Source organism: Hakea prostrata, chromosome 8, assembly GCF_041222555.1.
Source record: "Hakea prostrata isolate BN-2017 chromosome 8, UWA_Hpros_2, whole genome shotgun sequence".
Classification (NCBI taxonomy): Eukaryota; Viridiplantae; Streptophyta; class Magnoliopsida; order Proteales; family Proteaceae; genus Hakea; species Hakea prostrata.
In genome coordinates, this window is record NC_142607.1 from 35,406,994 (window position 1) to 35,425,680 (window position 18,687).

Below are 18,687 nucleotides of genomic sequence, written 5' to 3' on the forward strand. Positions count from 1 at the left end.
CTGAGGCCCTACAGGTTACAAAGACAGATTATGCACGTCACAGACCTAAAAATAACTAGTGCAAGGAAATGTTTTCTACAGTAGTCATTTCCTTGGATAATAGGAGGCAAAAGAAGTCAGACTTTAGTCTATGTATTTTTGTAACAAACCACTGAAGGCAGCCTTCAAATAAACCAAGTATAGCCGATCTGAATGAATATAACTTGAAGATCTTGAAGATAAAACAAAGTAGTCATAACATACGGGTTGCAATATCAAGGAAAACTCATCAATGCCAGAGCCCAGTTTGGCAGACAAAACAAATAGTTTAGCTCCTATTGATGCTGCATAGTTGTATTCAATAACAAGTTAATTCAACATAAAATTGGAAATAAACCATCATTCTACTGTACTCATTTTACAAAATTTGAGCAATCATCTTCACACGATGAATAATTATACAACAACAACAACAACAACAACAATAAGCCTTTTCCCAACTAAATGGGGTCGGCTACATGGATTCTTGCCCTCCAATCAGTTCTGTTCAAGGCCATGCTAGATACAAGGCCTAAGCTATACATATCCTTTCTCACCACTTCTCCTAAGGTTATCTTAGGTCTACCCCTAGCTCTTCTAGTTCCTTCAATATGGATTATATCACTTCTCCGAACAGGAGCATTTATAGGTCTCCGTGAACGGCCACCTCAAACGACTTTCTCTAAGCTTATCACTTATGGGAGCAACTCCCAGACCAACTCAATATGATCGTCTTATCTTATCCATCCTAGTTTTGCCACTCATCCATCTTAGCCCAGTTATCGAATGATTCTTTAACAGCCCAACACTCGCACCGACATCATAGCGGTCGGACAACGGTCCTATAAAATTTCCTTTAAGCTTTAATGGAATACGCCGATCACATAAGACCCCGGATGCACCTCTCCACTTCATCCACCCTATTTTAATTCTTTGGGAAACCTCATCTTCTAAATCACCTCTTTTACTTATGATTGAACCTAGGTACCTAAAACAATCACTCTGACGAATCTCTTTATCGTCAAGTATCACCACTTCATCATCTGCCCGATCATGACTAAAGTTACAAACTAGATATTCTGTCTTCGATCATGACTAAAGTTACGATGAATAATTATGTAATGATATTTATTTATTAAAAAAAAAAAGTAGATATCTCTGTATCATAGAATTTCAACCATTGCAATTAGTTTCATATCATCTGCCCTTCTGCCTCCTACATTTCATTACCTATAACAATTATCGAACACAATGGTGTCAATTAAAGCAAAAACTGGTGTCAAGTATAGTATTCCACTTTATATCAATCTCACACTATTCCTTAACAATCGATCAACATAACACTCTTCCACAATCATCAATTAGCATCACCACGTAACCCATCTCCCAAGTGAAAAGTTTGCCATAACCAATTCTCGATATGGCAGTATAAATCTACAAAAGGATTTAGGACTTCAAAGACCTAGCAACCATGATCCTCCTGGACATTGAAGTTTTGAACAACCAGAGAAACCTGATTTTTTATACAACCAGAAGGTTTCCACACAAGGGAAAGAGGCAGCAACCAAGTTGCACATCCAAAATTACTAATAATCTGATCTCATATATTCATAAAGTATACAGATGTCTACCATACAACCCTGGAATGAATCTTGCAAAATCTTGGTGATATGAAATTTTTGGATATCTCGACCCCCTTGCCCCGAGACGATATTGGGGGTTGAAATCAATTTGAGCAAAATTTTGATTCAAATTCTGTGAAATTTTGAAATTTCGGTCCATTTCTTGAGATTTCAATATCTTGAGGGTTTCCTAGTAAAAAGACATATAAATACCAGCTTTCGTCGACATCTCGATGGTTTTGACCGAGATTTCAACCGAGAGGCGGTCCAACCAGATAACCCCATGAGAGAGGGAATTTTTTTTCCATTTTGAGCAAAATCTTCTTCAAATCAACACCAACAAACACGTGGAAGTAGTGGATTGAGGCTCCAAACACTAGGATTGAAGTGTTTTCTTTAGTTTGAGGTAACCCATTTTTCTCTAAGCAATTCTTTTGGAATATATATGTACAAAACTTATTTAATAGTGATGAAACTAATATATGATGAACACCATGGGCCAATGTATGAACCCACGGCGTCGGAATTCTTTGTTACATCATGGGCCAGAGCACGAAACTGTTCTTGACCTGTTGTATCCTGCAATCATAGCACACAATGCAATATAACATTATTAATTTCTCATAAATAAACGAAGCATCCCAATGCAAAATGGTAAGAAGATGTTAAATGATAAAAACTCAACTTGACTCCAGCCAGGTTACACTAAGGAACTTGGAGCTTAACTACTTTGAGCATATACGACAATAGTTTATTCCGTTTGATACGAAAAATAATTATTAGTGATACAATCATTCTAATTATAGAAGAGAGACATTATATTACCCACTATATATATAATTTTTTTAATTCTCAAAATCTCCCGATGGTGCCATGGTGGTCTATTCGTGGAATAAAAACTCTCACTACCACAATCTCCAGATGGTGGGTCCCAGTAAATCCTAACAAATTCATTCAATTACTCGGTGCGCAACACTGAAACGTGAAACAAAACCCAGCAGAGGAGAGGACCTGGACTTTTTCACATTTTCTTTAATCCTCTGTTTCTTGCACTAATAATGAACATGTTTGTCTGATTATTAGTGCTCATGACTAAGATGGCGATCGGTACTATCATTATAACGATCAAACATTCAACCGCAAACACAGTATAAACAATTTTCATAGTACTTGAGATACTTTCCATTTTAATTTACACAACTATCGACCAAGCTCTAATACCACTTGATAGGGCTAAACAATATATTGGTGTAAATTAAAGAAATAAACATAGACGTAATAGATCAAACATTCAACACACAAGCCACAATAGACACAAGAATTTTTAACGTGGAAAAACACGCAAGGGAAAAAAACCACGGGACCATTATCAGAGTTCACCCAAAACTTCCACTATCACTAAATGATAATAACAATGGGTATACAATCAACATCCTATCTCTAGATAACACTAGAGGAGCTCAAAGTTTCAAGCACATCATCAAATAAATGAAAATAGATTAAATAAACAAAAACAAAGTTAAAGTCTTAAAATAGAGTCAATAAACAAGATACACAGTCTTAAAATAACTTTAATAAAACATAACAACAAAGTCTTAAAAGCTTCAATTATTATTACACAAATTCCTCAACATCTAAACTTCCTTCGCTGGATCTGGAACTGCATCCTTGTACTTATACCACACGCACATTTGTACACATCCAGTGACCACTCCAGGGGCATTTGCACTACAATAAAATAATATATATATATATATATATATATATATATATATATATATATATATATATATATATATATATATATATATATATATATATATATATAGTGGGAGAAACAAAACATCATATACTTACCAGCAGAATTGGATTGAAAGGGAAAATGAGTATACCGTCCAGCAAAGCGAGTTTGCAAATGTGGCATATGAAATGACTATAGACATCATTTTCGCATTTTTTTCCCCTTAATGCCTTTATCTGCAAATGAGAAACTCAAGAAGAGAATCAAGCTCAAGCTGAAAGTGGAAGCAACAAAACACTAGCGTTGAAAGAGAACAGAACACAGCGAGGAACACGTTCAGGAGTTGAAAGAGAACAGAACACTAGCGTTGAAAGAGAACAGAACACAACGATGAACACGTTCAGGAGTTCCGAAAGATTTAAATCGAATGCAGACACTTCAAACTCCCTTTATAATGACTTTTCAGCAGAAGTTTGTAGCTGGGATCTTTCCATTGCCTATTGGATGCCGCTTTTGGCCAGCAATGTCTCAAAACCAGATGAGTATGCATACAAAAGATTATGAGGGGACTTGATGTTGGATGAGCCTAATCCTCTCCCCTGGCTCCTCGCAACCTATCCCCCTACTCCTCTGCAACCTATCCATTTCCTCTTCCGTTATTCTATCTCCCCTATTTTCTCTACATCGCCTGAGGATATACCACTTTGGTGAATTGTCGATTGTCATTCTCTCTCTCGGAGCTCTTTGGTAGCTATTACACGCAAACTCGCCCATTTTCTATTCTCTCTTCTCAGTTGTCTTCTACTTCCTTGGAATTGCAAAGACGATGGTTTGAACATAACAAAAAGAGTAGAAACTGGAGGATAAGCAAGAGTTGTTTGCTGAGAGCGTGTCTTTCCCTCTTTGTCTCGTACGAAATCTCTCTTTTCTGCTAGTTATTTCATTTCAGTGACCATCAGATGTGGATCGATCTGAAAAAATTGAACATTAAAAGTAACTAGTTTAACCTATATGATCTCTTGGGAAGAGCTCTTATGTCTTGGTCAACTCATCAACCCAGAACACAGCGAGGAACAAGTTCAGGAGTTGCGAAAGATTTAAATCGAATGCAAGCACTTCAAACTCCCAATATAATGACTTTTAAGAGAAGTTTGTAGCTGGGATCTTTCCATTGCCTACAGGATGCCACTTTTGGCCAGCGGTGTCTAAAAATCAGATGAGTACGCATACAAAAGATTTTGAGGTGACTTGACGTTGGATGAGCCTAACCCTCTCCCCTGCTCCTCTGCAACCTATCCCCCTGCTCCTCTGCAACCTATCCCTTTCCTCTTCCATGATTCCATTTCCCCTATTTTCTCTACATCGTTTGAGGATATTCCACTTTGGTGAATTGTCGATTGTCATTCTCTCTCCCGGAGTTCTTTGATTGCAATTACACGCAAACTCGCCCATTTTCTATTCTCTCTTCCCTTGTTGTCTTCTCCTTCTTTGGAATATCAAAGATGATGGTTTGCATAGAACAAAAGGAGTAGAAATCGGAGGATATGCAAGAGTTGTCTGTTGAGAGCGATGTCTCAAAACCAGATGAGTATGCATGCAAAAGATTATGTGGTGACTTGACGTTGGATGAGCCTAATCCTCTTCCCTGGTCCTCTGCAACCTATTCCCATGATCTTCTGCAACCTATCCCCTTGCTCCTCTACAGCCTATCCCTTTCCTCTTCTGTGATTCCATCTCCCCTATTTTCTCTGCATCGCCAGAGGATATAACACTTTGGTGTATTGTCGATTGTCATTCTCTCTCCCGGATCTCTTTGGTAGATGTTACACGATATCTCGCCCAATTTCTAATCTCTCTTCCCCTATTCTCTTCTCCTTCCTTCGAATTGAAAAGACAATGGTTTGCACAGAACAAAAAGAGTAGAAACCGGAGGATAAGCAAGAGCTGCTAGCTAAGAGTTGTGTCTTTCCCTCTCTGTCTCGTACGAAATCTTTCTTTCCTGCCAGTTATTTCATTTCAGTGACCATCATATGTGGATCGATCTGAAAAAACTGAACATAAAAAGTAACTAGTTTAACCTATATGATCTCTTGAGAAGAGCTCTTATGTCTTGGTCAACTCATCAACCCAGAACACAGCGAGGAACACGTTCAGGAGTTGCGAAAGATTTAAATAGAATGCAAGCACTTCAAACTCCCTTTATAGTGACTTTTAAGCAGAAGTTTTTAGCTAGGATCTTTCCATTGCCTACCGGATGCCGCTTTTAGCCAGCGGTCAAAACCAGATGAGTATGCATACAAAAGTTTCTGAGGTTACTTGATGTTGGATGATCCTAATCCTCTCCCTTGCTCCTCTGCAACCTATCCCTTTCATCTTCTGTGATTCCATCTCCCCTATTTTCTCTGCATCGCCTTAAGATATACCACTTTGGTGAATTTTCTTTGTCATTCTCTCTCCCGGAGCTCTTTGGTAGCTATTACACGCAAACTCGCCCATTTTCTATTCTCTCTTCCCCTGTTGTATTCTCCTTCCTTGGAATTGCAAAAACGGTGGTTTGCACATAACAAAAAGAGTAGAAACCGGAGGATAAGCAAGAGCTATTTGCTAAGAGCGGTTTCTCAAAACCAGATGAGTATTCATACAAAAGATTTTGAGGTGACTTGACGTTGGATGAGCCTAATCCTCTCCCCTGCTACTCTGCAACCTATTCCTTTCCTCTTCCGTGATTCCATCTCCCCTATTTTCTTTGCATCGCATGAAGATATACCACTTTGGTGAATTGTTGATTGTCATTCTCTCTCCCGGAGCTCTTTGGTAGCTATTACACGCAAATTCTCCCATTGTCTATTCTCTCTTCCCCTGTTGTCTTCTCCTTCCTTCGAATTGCAAAGACAATGGTTTGCACAGAACAAAAAGAGTAGAAACCGGAGGATAAGCAAGAGCTGTTTGCTAAGAGCAGTGTCTTTCCCTCTCTGTCTCATACGAAATCTCTCTTTTCTGCCAGTTATTTCATTTCAGTGACCATCAGGTGTGGATCGATCTTTCTTGTGATTACAGTGGCGATGCCCTAGATTTGCCGCATGAGACGTTTTGGGCCTTTGGACTCATCTGGTATTTTCTATACTTGGGCGAAGTTCTATTGAAAGGTCAAGCCCATAGCTGACTCTGTTCATAAACACATCATCTTATTTTTGTTTTATTTAAATATTAAAAAAGAAAAGATAAGGACGAAAAATGAGATCCACACCTTCTAACGCCTACTGCCAACCGAGCATAAACTTTCAGGATTTTTTATGTTACTGTAATCTTTTCTTTTTCTTGCCATTAATCTCTAATTAATGCCATCCTAAGATAATCTTTCCAGATTTTTATCCACTGTAATTTTATTTGGTAAATTATCGTTGCAGTGCAAAGGAAGCACACAAGTTTTATGTGTTTCAGTTGTAATTGCATTTACAATCTATTATAATCATCAACAAATATAACATGATGATGATATTTTTATTTCTAGTGAATTGAACGAGTATAGTTGTCTATATCTTAATCATGTTGCTATAAAAGGTAACATGTTGAAGTTGGTTAACAGAGAAGTGAACCTTTGATGTGGCAAAGGTTTCGTGAATACATTTGCTAGTTAGTTTATCTTTCTTAATCAATTTAGATGGTAGATATAAACTTGAATATAGACCAAAACTTAATGAATTTGTTCAACAGAATGCCATTAATTATGTCAAAACTAAATCCTACTAAGTTACAACTAATAGAAAAAAACTATATAAGCCTTAACGACTCAAAAGTTTCGCGAATATATCTGCTAGTTAGTTTATCTTTGTTAATCAATGATTTGGATTCTAGCTGTAAACTTGGATATAGACCAAAATCTAATGAATTTGTTCTGCAGAAAGGCAGAATCAATGTCAAAACTAAATCCTACTAAGTCACAACTAATTTTCTTTATTGGTTTGTGTAGAGAAAAAAATAGAGCATCAACACACATACAGAACAATATTTTATGTGATTCCTTTGAAGGTTACATCCTCAGCTAAGTAAATGTGTTGTTTTTCTATTGAAGAAAAAGATGAACAATGTTACAACCAAATCATTTCTCTATTCTTGTTCATGTTGATGCTCTTTTTAACCCCCCCCCCCCTCAACTTCAAAAAAAAAAAAAAAAAAGGAGTTATCCCTTGTTAAAACTTAGATATGTGAACAAGAAATTAAATTTGTGATATGAACCTATTATGATAAAATATCAATGTAATCTAAGTTGGCATATTAATGAGAGTTCTTGGTTGGGCAAAATTAATGACCTTAAATCTTTTCCATTGTGTCTAATCATACCATACTACTATATAAAAGGAAAACCTCCAACACTTGTGGCATGTATATTAGTTGACCAAAGTACCCCTCCTTAATAGACATGTACCTTAAAGGAAAACCTCCAACACTTGTGGCACGTATATTAGTTGATCAAAATACCCCTCCTTAATAGACATGTACCTTAAAGGAAAACCTCCAACACTTGTGGCACGTATATTAGTTGACCAAAATACTCCTCCTTAATACCCCTCCTTAATAGACATGTACCTTCACAAAAAACCTAAAACTACCCACCACACCCCTTAAAGGAAAACCTCCAACACTTGTGGCACATATATTAGTTGACCAAAATACCCCTCCTTAATAGACATGTACCTTCACAAAAACCTAAAACTACCCACCGCACCCCTTAAAAAGTGGACAAAAGTGACAAGCTACACACCCCAACACTACAAACCAACACACCTGATCAATGGGCAGCTGCCCCAGCATACGCAACCATCCACACTCCTGCCTGGTAAAGGAAAAAAAACGATGCACCCCAGCACTGGAAACTATACCATCACATTAAATTTATTGCATCCGGATTAATTAATGAAATTGCTATATCAATCTTCACTCTTTCAGATTGATCTAATGTCTTGGAGTTTGAAAGAAGCCATTGGTTTCAGATTTGACACTGGGAGAAGCAAGGATCCATCCAAGATGTTAGAACTTACAAAGGAGGTGGCAAAATATAACAAATTTTGTTGTTGTTGGATATTGTTAAAACGGAAATGCCCGTGCATAAACAACATACCCCTCCCATGATCAGAAATGCCCCATTGAATAGACATGTATCCATTCACAAACAACATATCCCTCACCTAATCAAAATAAAGCACTCCCCCAAGCAACATACCCCCTCCCTAAATAGACATGTACCTGTTCACAAACAATGTACCCCTCCCCTGATCAGAACAAAGCATTTCTCCAGGCGACATACCCCTCGCCATGGAACCATGCAAATATTATTTTTTATGAAACTGTTGTGAATTTTAATATAAAAAACAAAAATATAATAAATATCAAAAGGTGCGACAACTTATCGTAAAACTTGTATCTATTGCTAATTTACAACAACTTTAAACCGCGGGTAGTCCCATCTATTGGGTTTCCATTATTTCATATTCTTAAATCTCGTTCTTAATTTAGCATTGGGGTCGATGTGGTCAAGTTGTTTTGTTGGAAAATAAAAGGGTTGACAAGATAATGCATCATCGATTGATAAAGAGGGAGTTCCAAAAAGAGAAAGAGGAAAACCAACTGAAAAGAAAGCCACTATCTCAATTTATACAATTATAGCTATTTCAATTAGTTTGAAGGGCTTTCATTGGTTGATAATTGATGTGTAATTTGGTGAGTTCCTCCCATATGCTATATCTTCAAAGTATGCCATTTTCAAAATCATACTGTTAGTATCCTATAAAAAAGAATTGCCAAATATTTCCTTTTTTGTTACATATTTGGTATTATACACCAACGCAAGTGAATTAACATATTTTTCTTGGTCAAATTGAAATGATGTCTTTTGCCATGAAGCTCACATTTCTAAACTAACTAGAACCTTCATTGAACCTTTTGATAGATGCAAATCCCCCTCTCCTCCAAAAAAAAAACTGAATAAATAAAGAAACTCATTAATTAAGTTAGAATTATCTTAATGTAAATTAATTATCTCATATTCTCCTGTAAACAAGAATTTCTTTCAGAAAATGAAAACAGAGTAGAATTAAAGATTATTTGAGCCGAACCGTGCATTACCATTAAAAAACAGTATTTGATAATCTTCAACATAATCAAAATCTAACTAAAAAGCCCACGTGCAACTGCACGTGCGTATTTACTAGTTAAAGTTAAAAATCAATCTATACATTTTCCATAAACTAAATAGAAGAAGGGGTAGAAAAAGAAATTGAATCAAAGTGTTTTTCTTAGAATCCTCACCATTATCTCCAATTGCTTGACTTGGCAACTCTTTCCTCTTGTCAATTAAGTCTACAACAGCTATGACCTTAGCTTTTGTTTGGTTTTCATTATTGGGTTCTCATAATGTTCAAGCTCACCCTATCTCACGTCCAAATGACACTAATATATCTGTTGCTATCCACAAGTATGCGTTAGCTTATGAGATTGATAAATGTGTGTGTTATAGAATCGATCATGCGTTACAGATTTATAGGTAGGCCATACTACTATTTGTGGTTTAAAAGTGTCAAGAGAGCACATTGTTCTCCTTGACCGACGGCACGGTGAATAAGATTCGAGGAAAAGACGGATTGAGTTTGATGAATATATACATCTAAGGACCCATTTTAGGCCTTTCTATTTAACAAATCTGATTCAGGACCCATTTTTATTATCAATGACATGTTTATTTTGCTTCCTAGTTAGGGATTATATGGCATTTTTGTTCTATTTTCTCTTTTTATGTAAGTTGATGTTAACAAGACAAGAATGCACTTCAGAAGACAGTGGACTCAAAAATGACGATAAAAACAATGGGGTGAGAGAGGCTCGAACTCTCGACCTCAGGATTACTCTGACAGCTATGAGACCTACGCGCTAGCCAACTGCGCCACCACCCCAATATGTGATTTGTCTACCACAAAATATTGTAATTTATTTTCACTTTGCTTTCTACCCCGAAACTGGTTATGGCAACAATAGTGTTGCAAAGCTCAGACTCTAAAGCTTAAAGTGACGTATTAAAAAGAGATTATAATAATCCTATTAATTTCATTTTTTCACCCCTAGGAAAAAACGAAAAAGAAAAGGAGAATACTTCAGTGGTTGCTTAACATGGATTGACATGTTAAGATTATTGGTATTCATATCAATGGTCATATCTATTTTTGGCCGAAGAGAGAAAGTGGGTAGTACCTATTAGAGGTGATCTAGAGGAATTATTAGTTTGTTTTTCTCTTTTCTAAATCCTAAAGAAGGGTTTTTAGGCCCCTTTTTGGAACTTAGGTTTACCGGACCGTTTTTTTAGGAGTAGTTTTACATATAATTTAAACATAAGGCAGAGTTTCACGAACCTTTGACCTCATAATTATGAGACATCGATCTTCCCACGGTAATCTTCAGTAATCTTGAGGAGATTTGAACACCATCCTCATATCCATACTAACAGAAGAGAAAAATCACATAAAAGTATTGGTTGATATTTCTCTGTGAAAAGTGACCTCCCTTCTCCACTTAGGAAAGAGGTAAAACTCATGTTCGTACATATACAAACATCTACTCTTTGTCTTGGGAAGTGGAGGATACGTCTCAATTGGATTTGGTGTATACAATCTCCAGTGCTGCTTTGTAAGTGGCAAGGAAGGCCATAAACACTTTTCTTTTTAATGGAATCTGACCTTCACTTTCTCATTCTATGTTGCTACTGCCAAAATGTTAGGGAGAACATTGTACTCTCCCAAGAATTTTGAACAACACAATAGAGAATGTGATTCACTTACAAATATTAAAAATAATTATAAATAAAAATCTCAGTGGACCCCTATTGTGCAGTTCAAAATCTTCAAGCGAGCACATTGTTCTTGTGATGTCCCACGTTCCATTACTATTATTTTAATGTGGTGTTAGTATGCTTCCGATCCCTAGACTATTTAAACAATTAGTAATGTTTGAACCCTTGATCAGTAACCAGGTTGATACGTATATCCATCCGTCGGTCTCTTATATGGCGTAATTAGGCTAAACCAATGACAAGAAAAAAATCAACTTAATTTACTGAACTTGGAAGAATCAATAATTAGATCTCTGAGCGGACCTGTGTAGAAAATTAGAGTGCGCGTACAAGCCCATAAGGCAGGCCCATTGATTATTTAATTTAAAATACTATATATGTATATATACTATATATGATATTAATAAGGTTTACAACATAATATATAGAGATATATTATACACATGTATCTATTATATAATTTATAATGTTAAATGTGGTGAGTAAGAAAGACAAAAAGGGAAGGAGGTGACACCTATACAGGTAACATGGGGAAGGAAGAGGAAAAAAAAAAGAAAAGAAAAGAAAAGAAAGAAAGAGTGAGATGGCATTGTTTGGTTAGATAAAATAAAGTGCATTGATAATAAAGAATAATTTTATATTTTCAACTATAAAAGAGGGTGGGGGTTGTTTGGCTAAAGGGCCGTTTTCAAAGAGAAGAGAGAAAAGAAAAGAGAGAAGAGATGGAAGGAGAAAACGAGAGAGAGAGAAGGAAAGCCTCGTTTGATTCTGGAGGAAGACTTTCAAAAACATAAAATTTGATAAAGAAAGATAAAATTTATATGCCATGAGCCCCGCAGGGCCCTAGAGTGTTTTTTTTTTTGAAAAGGTAGCTTGTTACTATGGGGTGGGAACTAAATTACTAATCTACGTCGCCGAGTGGGTGTGAACCCAGGACCTCCGGGTCTTTAACCGCTTGACTAACCCATCATTGGCCCCTGTAGTGATAATTCTCTCATAACAACGAGCTGATCCAGACTTCGCAAGAGGAGGGGGATCAAAGTGAGGTTTAAAGCCCAACTTCCCACGGTGAGGTCCTGGGTTCGCATCCATCCATAGCCTTATTTTAACTTGGAGTGGGCTTAGGCCCATAGAGACAAACAAGCTTGCTTCCTCTACCTTCAAGGGTAAAGGGTAACATTCCAAAAAAAAAAAAAAAAGGGTTAACATTCCTACCAAAAAAAGTAAAGGGTAACATTATTTTTATATTTTTTCTACCACATGTTCAGAAGGAGATCTATATAGTCAATTTTCAGATGTAGACCCCATTTTTAAATAGATGGGATCAAAGACTGCGCTCCCCTCCCATCCCTCCTTGGTAATCATGCTTCAGTGTTGTGCAATTAATGCACAAAACTGAGCTGCGAATGGTGAGGATCAAAAGTGGTGGTCAAGATTGAATCCCGACAATAAGCAGCTCAGTGCTGCACATTAATTGCACAACAATGAAGTTGACCCCCTCCTCCTTTGGTGTACTTTTCTTACAAAATATTTAGTAGAGAAGTGTGAGAGATACAATTATTAGAGAATCTGAATTCATTCTTAGATTCGTTTTAACATGAAGATAGTGTCATCCTCTCCTCACTTGCGACAAACTTGCACCTATAGAAGAAGAGAAAAAATAGTAAGGGAAGAGAAAGACCACACAGCTGCAACTTTGTTTAGGCATGGTCGGTGGTGAGGGGTTGCAGAGTTGATGACTCCAACAGCAGAAGCATATGAAAGCGGGAAGAACAAGGCCATTTTTTAATGAAATTGTTCCCTCAGAGGTGGCAACCAGAAGCATCAAAACTTAATAAACTAAAAGCAATTCCATTAATTAATCAATTTTGGTTTATGCCCACCACTATGGAATCATATGCTTAATCAATAATAAATCTCTTCCAAACTTCATCAGCAATATCACCAGTATCTGATTCTCTCAATAGTTTATTCACCTGAACACCCTAAGTGAGTGATTAACAGAAGTGAAACCCCCATCTATCATGAGGTTGACCCCACTAACATACCTTGCTTCATCACTAGCCATGTAAAGCACTGCATCAGCAACATCATCCACCCTTAAATCAATGCCTTGTAGGTTAGCATTCTTCCCAACAAAACCATGGAATCCAGCCTTAGCGTCTTCAGTTCTCTCATCTTCAGGCAAGTGAGCCAATGCCAGATCTGTACATACAGCATAGGGTGCTACAGAATTCACTCTTATCCCATAAGCTCCTAACTCAGCAGCTACATTCTTAGTCAACCCTACAACAGCATGTTTGGATCCTGTGTATGCATGAGGCCCCAATCCACCAATAACGCTTGAAACACTAGAGATAGAAACAATAGAGCCCTTCCTATTAGGGATCATGACACGAGCAGCATGCTTCATCCCTATAAAGACACCCTTCACATTCACATCAAATACCTTCTCAAATTCAGCTATGTCTACATTGCGGATGTCCGGTATCGGTTGGCCGGATAAGCCGGCATTGTTAACCATTATGTCGAGGGTGCCAAACTTGTCAACGGTGGCATCAATGGCGCGGCAGATGTCTTCTTCAACAGTGACATTACCATGGATGTAACACACATTTTGATCCCCTCCAAGGGCTTCACATAGATGCTGACCATGGCTGTCTTTTAAATCCACAATGCATATTTTGGCACCATGCTTATGAAAAATACGTACAATGCCCTCTCCAATTCCAGTTGCACCTCCAGTTACTAATGCCACCTTCCCTGCAAGCCTGTTTATGTGATAAACAAACTATTTATGAGAAATAAATTGTTCGACAGGTCCACAAGAGCCAGGTTTGGGTGGTGGAGGAGAGAATATTACCACATGGGCTTAAAGCATAAAGCCATATCATAGCATGCTTTCTTTGTTTGGTATCATTTTTTTCCCCTTAAATTGACCCACCAAAACAAGAAAAACTAATTTATACATCTTCATATGAAGATAGTAACCTTAGATTATTTTTTAAGAAATACTATTGATAAATCGCATTCAATCCATATCAAGAAGAAGAATATATCCCCGAGTGATATGATAACTTCTTTAGAATAGATCGTTAATACCTTAAAAGTGAGTGATATCTTCATTATTTTATATCATTTGACACTTCAAGTTGGACATTAAAAATTTATTCATTTCAGAAGTTGAGATTTGGTCAATATGTGATCTAATATATTGAGAAATATTTAGTTCTTTATGGTTAAAAGAAGATATACTTCGGTTTATCATTTGGAATACGGGAAAACACTCAGTGGCATGGCATCTTACTTGTTCATTCCTATCTTTTCTTTTAAAATGATTCGTTTACCTTTTAAAAGAAGGAAAAAAAGAGAGATGGACATATGAGGTGCATAACTTTCTCTCTCGCTAAAATATAAAATATAAGAAATAATGTTAAAAAAATATGCATGTATGTGGATAAAATTCAAGTATATGAGAGCAAATGAAATATCACATGAAAGGCAAAACCAATGAATTGAAGTAAGCAAATTAGATAAAACATTTGGACTCGAATTTGACTCCTTATACCCTAGACCCAGGGCAAAAGGAGTGCATGGCATCCTGGTTACAACAATCAAGAAACCATAGAGTGGCAATAGGCCAAACTGTCATACTTGCCAAGAACAGAGCTTGCATAATAGCTAACGAGTCCACAACATCATTAGATTCCCTAAAAATGCAAGGCAATCCAATCAAGATGCAACAAAGAATGGTACAGACAAAGAACTTCCTTAATATCCCCAACAATAATGAGCAACTTCAAGGGCACTGCATGCTTTTGGTGAAAGTTGAATGGTAGTCATCAGCCTAACTTGGGCCGCGCAATTATGGGGTTGTAGATCCACGGGACTAGTCAGGCTGAAGGCCTTGATATCCATCGTTTCCAGTAAGAAACTTAATGGTGAAGAAAAAATTTCTCAGGGTAGAGAGAGAGAGAGGGGGAAAAATTTCCGTTCACACACAGGGGGTGTATTTGGCTGCAAGGGTAACTCTAATTACCTCAGTCACCGAAACAACCCACCAGGAAAAAAGGGAAGGAAAGAAAGAGATAAGCCTTTGGGAGGAAGCGACTGTGTCCGTCAGAATCAATGAAACTACCAATGTTCCTAAAAGGAATCAAGATGAAACCAAGTGATCTCTTCTGGGTTTAACTAAATTCTTCTGCAGATTCATGTTTGGGCGGATTAATCGTAGCCAACCCTTTTCAATTCTCAAAATTGGTTTGTAACAATTGCAAACCAGAAATCCTAATTCGATTACTTCGGCAGAGAGACCAATTTGGTTCAGATGGATTAGTTTCATGGATTAATAAGGCAACATTAAATACTTCTTACTGAGGAAAAGCAATCTGAAATCTCATGGAAATAGATTAAAAAGAAAACTAGAGAATAAAAATAAAAATTAAAAGGCTTTCTTTGCCACTAACCTCTGGTGGGGAAGAGATGAATTGCTTGAGTTGCTGGTGGACATTTCTGGAGCTCTCTTTCACACTCTTCACTCTCTGTCTCTGCTCTAAACTCTCTCTCTCTCTCTCTCTCTGAACTTGGGAGAAAGATTCTCCTTCTTATAAAGATTTGAGGGAGGGGTAGAGGTAAGGTAGAGAGAAAGAAAATGAGAAGTTAAAAAAGGGGCCAGAACGTGTTTAGGCTTTATGGTCGGTTATTAGGATTCTGATTATAAAGAATTTGGGGATTAGCGTTTCTGTTTGGTGACAGAAGGTCATTGCTCAGTGAGGACCAAAGGTCCAAAACCATGCAAAAACTGAAAAGGGATAAGACTTTTATGGGCCAGCCAATGAGGAAGTGTCAAGTGTCAGATTTTGACTGAGTATGCTTTTACTGGTTGATTTTCTTGGTAAATCTCATTTTGATTGGTGTTCTTATTTTAACCAATAAATGGAAGGAAAGTTCCCTTTGGCTGCTATTGATAGACATTTTTCTCTATATTTAATCATCTAATTAGAGGTGAAGAAAGAGGGGGGAGGGGGTGGTTGAAGAACTGGATAAAACTCCCCTTGTGGAAGAACAATGTGTTCTTTTAACGTTTCCATGTCATACAATAGTAACAGTAGTAAAACTTGTTTGTAAATATTAAAAAAAAAAGTTTAAAACTGAGAATCATAGTAGATCTCACGTGAACCTTACTTTCGATTATGTAATTCAAAGCGTCAAGGGAACATATAGTTCTCCTAAGAGTTTATCTGAACTTGGGAGGAAGGGTAGGGGAAGGGAATAGTAAGTTAGCCCAAAACACTTTGATCCCGACTAGAACCTAACCCCAAATTTTCAACCCAAAGATCAAGAATCAAGTTTTTAAACGTGTTGGCCCTGATGGGATTGGGCTAGATTTGGGTCAACTCCTCCCCAACCATGCCATATACAAAATACAATACGAGACATAATCTCACCTTGACTTTTCAACCTAAAGATGGAAGATTCGGTTTTTGAATGTGTCGGCCCTAATAGGACTAGGTCAGATTTGGGTCAACTCCTCCCCAACCCTGCTTTTTTTTTTTTTTTTGATTTATATAAACCAGTGTTTGACCCGCGTCGCACACTTGGCTGTGGTGGGTGAGTCTCCTAGAGGGGAATTTTTGCATCCACAAGGATTCGATACTAGAACCTTGCTGAGCGGACCAAGCTGCTTACCACTTGGACCAAACCCTACCTTTATACAATATATAGTGTGAGATGTTGCTTTGATTGATGATATGTATTTCTCATGTTTCTTTAATTAATAGTAGGTTTTTTTATTGTTATGAAATGTTTCTTTTGAGTTATTTTCGTTAATAGTGGGTAGATGTTACTAGATTGTTTTAGTTAGAAAATAAATGAAATATGGCTAGATAGTTCCTTTGGTTGTTTAATATGATAGATATTTTTCTTTATTTAATAATCTAATTAAAAGAAAGAGTGGGTGTGAGTGTGGGTGTGGGTGGGGGTGAGAATAATACCCGGTTAGCCCATACCACTTTGATGCCGATTGAAACCTAATCATGATTTTTCAACCCGAAGATGGATGATTGGGTTTTCGAATGTGTTGGTCCTAATAGAATTGGGTTAAATTTGGTTAAACTCCTCCCCAACCTTGCCTTATACAAAATACAGCACGAGATGTTGCATTGAAGGATGATATGTCTTTCTCATGTTTCTTTGATTATTAAGAGGTACTGTTATTGTTATGAAATTTTTTCTCATATTATTTTGGTTAACAGTAGGAAGATGTTCTAGATTATTTTAGCTAGACATTAAATGAAATATGGCTACTTTTCATATTTTCGATGACCTATTCCTTCAGCTGAAACACAAGCACTTATTAAAATTGATTGAAGAATGAAGAATATCAAATAATGATTCTATATTAATTTAGCGTCAATCAGAGTCAACCCAATCTAACCTTACCTAAATAGGGTTGGCATGGTTAGAAAAACCCTAACAAGGTCAAGTCAGGTTGAAGGTATCGTAGCCCACATGATAGGTCATGTTAGGCTTGAGTTTCTGTATAAGTCCTTGGAGTTGGAGTTAGCTTGAGGAATTGTCTAATTGAAACCCTTAAATAGTATGTAACTATATTTTCATAACTAGATAGCTTTCGTTGAGAAGAATTTAAGCGGAGTTCGAGTCGTCTGCATTTTAAGTTCACATCCACTTTTAGGTCAAATATCAACTAAACATTTCTTCGATATTAGGTTACTACAATTCTCATTCAAAACAAAAGAAAAAATAGTTAGAATTCGAACTATTGATTTCATACATGTCGATACCAAATTACCTCGAAATGTACATTCGAGATTATTTAATTACAATAAAACAACTTTACCATTGCACCAAGAGAGTAAGTAACTCAAGCTGAATTTATGCATGCAATATTTTGGTTGACTGATTCTGCTTCTAGGTGCCCCTCAAGGTATTTTCTGGTTTAAAGTTATTTGTGTCGTTTAATTGACCCAACATCCAAGCGGTCCAATTAAATCCGGTTCTTTAAGATAGCTGATGTCTTTGTTTTGTCATCCCAAGACATCTTCTAACTTTTTGAATTTTATTTTGGGTTTTTTCTTTAACGTCATGGAGATTCGCTTACGGTCGTAAAGTAAAGCACCATCGAATCTTCGAGGAAGACTCGTAAACCGGCAGTGGGGATTCTACATATACGCGTTCTGGTAGTTGAGATCCTAAGTTGGTTAGTCAAACTGCCAGCGTATCTTTCACACAATGGAAAAACAAGAGGGGAAAATAAGTAAAGAAAAAAAAGAAGAAAAAAACTGCCAGCGTATCAAATCCCGACATAAAGAGAACCACACTTCAGACCTAACATTAAGTGGAAGTTGTTTGACTAACCTACTATAATGACTAACCTACTCTAATGGTCAATGGCACACCACTATATGGTCGCTTTTATATCAACTCAAATTCTATTATTATTATTTATC

At 36.9% G+C, this 18,687-nt stretch overlaps 1 protein-coding gene and 1 non-coding gene across 2 annotated transcripts; both read right to left on the reverse strand.

Moving 5' to 3' along the window:
- Positions 1-10,242: 10,242 nt before the first annotated feature.
- On the reverse strand, positions 10,243-10,328 carry TRNAM-CAU (transfer RNA methionine (anticodon CAU)). Its single transcript is given in 2 exon segments — positions 10,243-10,278; positions 10,291-10,328. It is a non-coding gene; the product is annotated as a tRNA-Met (tRNA).
- Positions 10,329-12,874: 2,546 nt separating this feature from the next.
- On the reverse strand, positions 12,875-15,919 carry ABA2 (NAD(P)-binding Rossmann-fold superfamily protein). Its single transcript, XM_089167458.1, has 2 exons — positions 15,685-15,919; positions 12,875-13,989 (listed from the first exon to the last, which is right to left on the reverse strand). The coding sequence occupies exons 1-2, from the start codon at positions 15,726-15,728 to the stop codon at positions 13,191-13,193; spliced, it is 843 nt and encodes a 280-aa protein (XP_089023584.1). The 5' UTR covers positions 15,729-15,919; the 3' UTR covers positions 12,875-13,190.
- Positions 15,920-18,687: the final 2,768 nt, after the last annotated feature.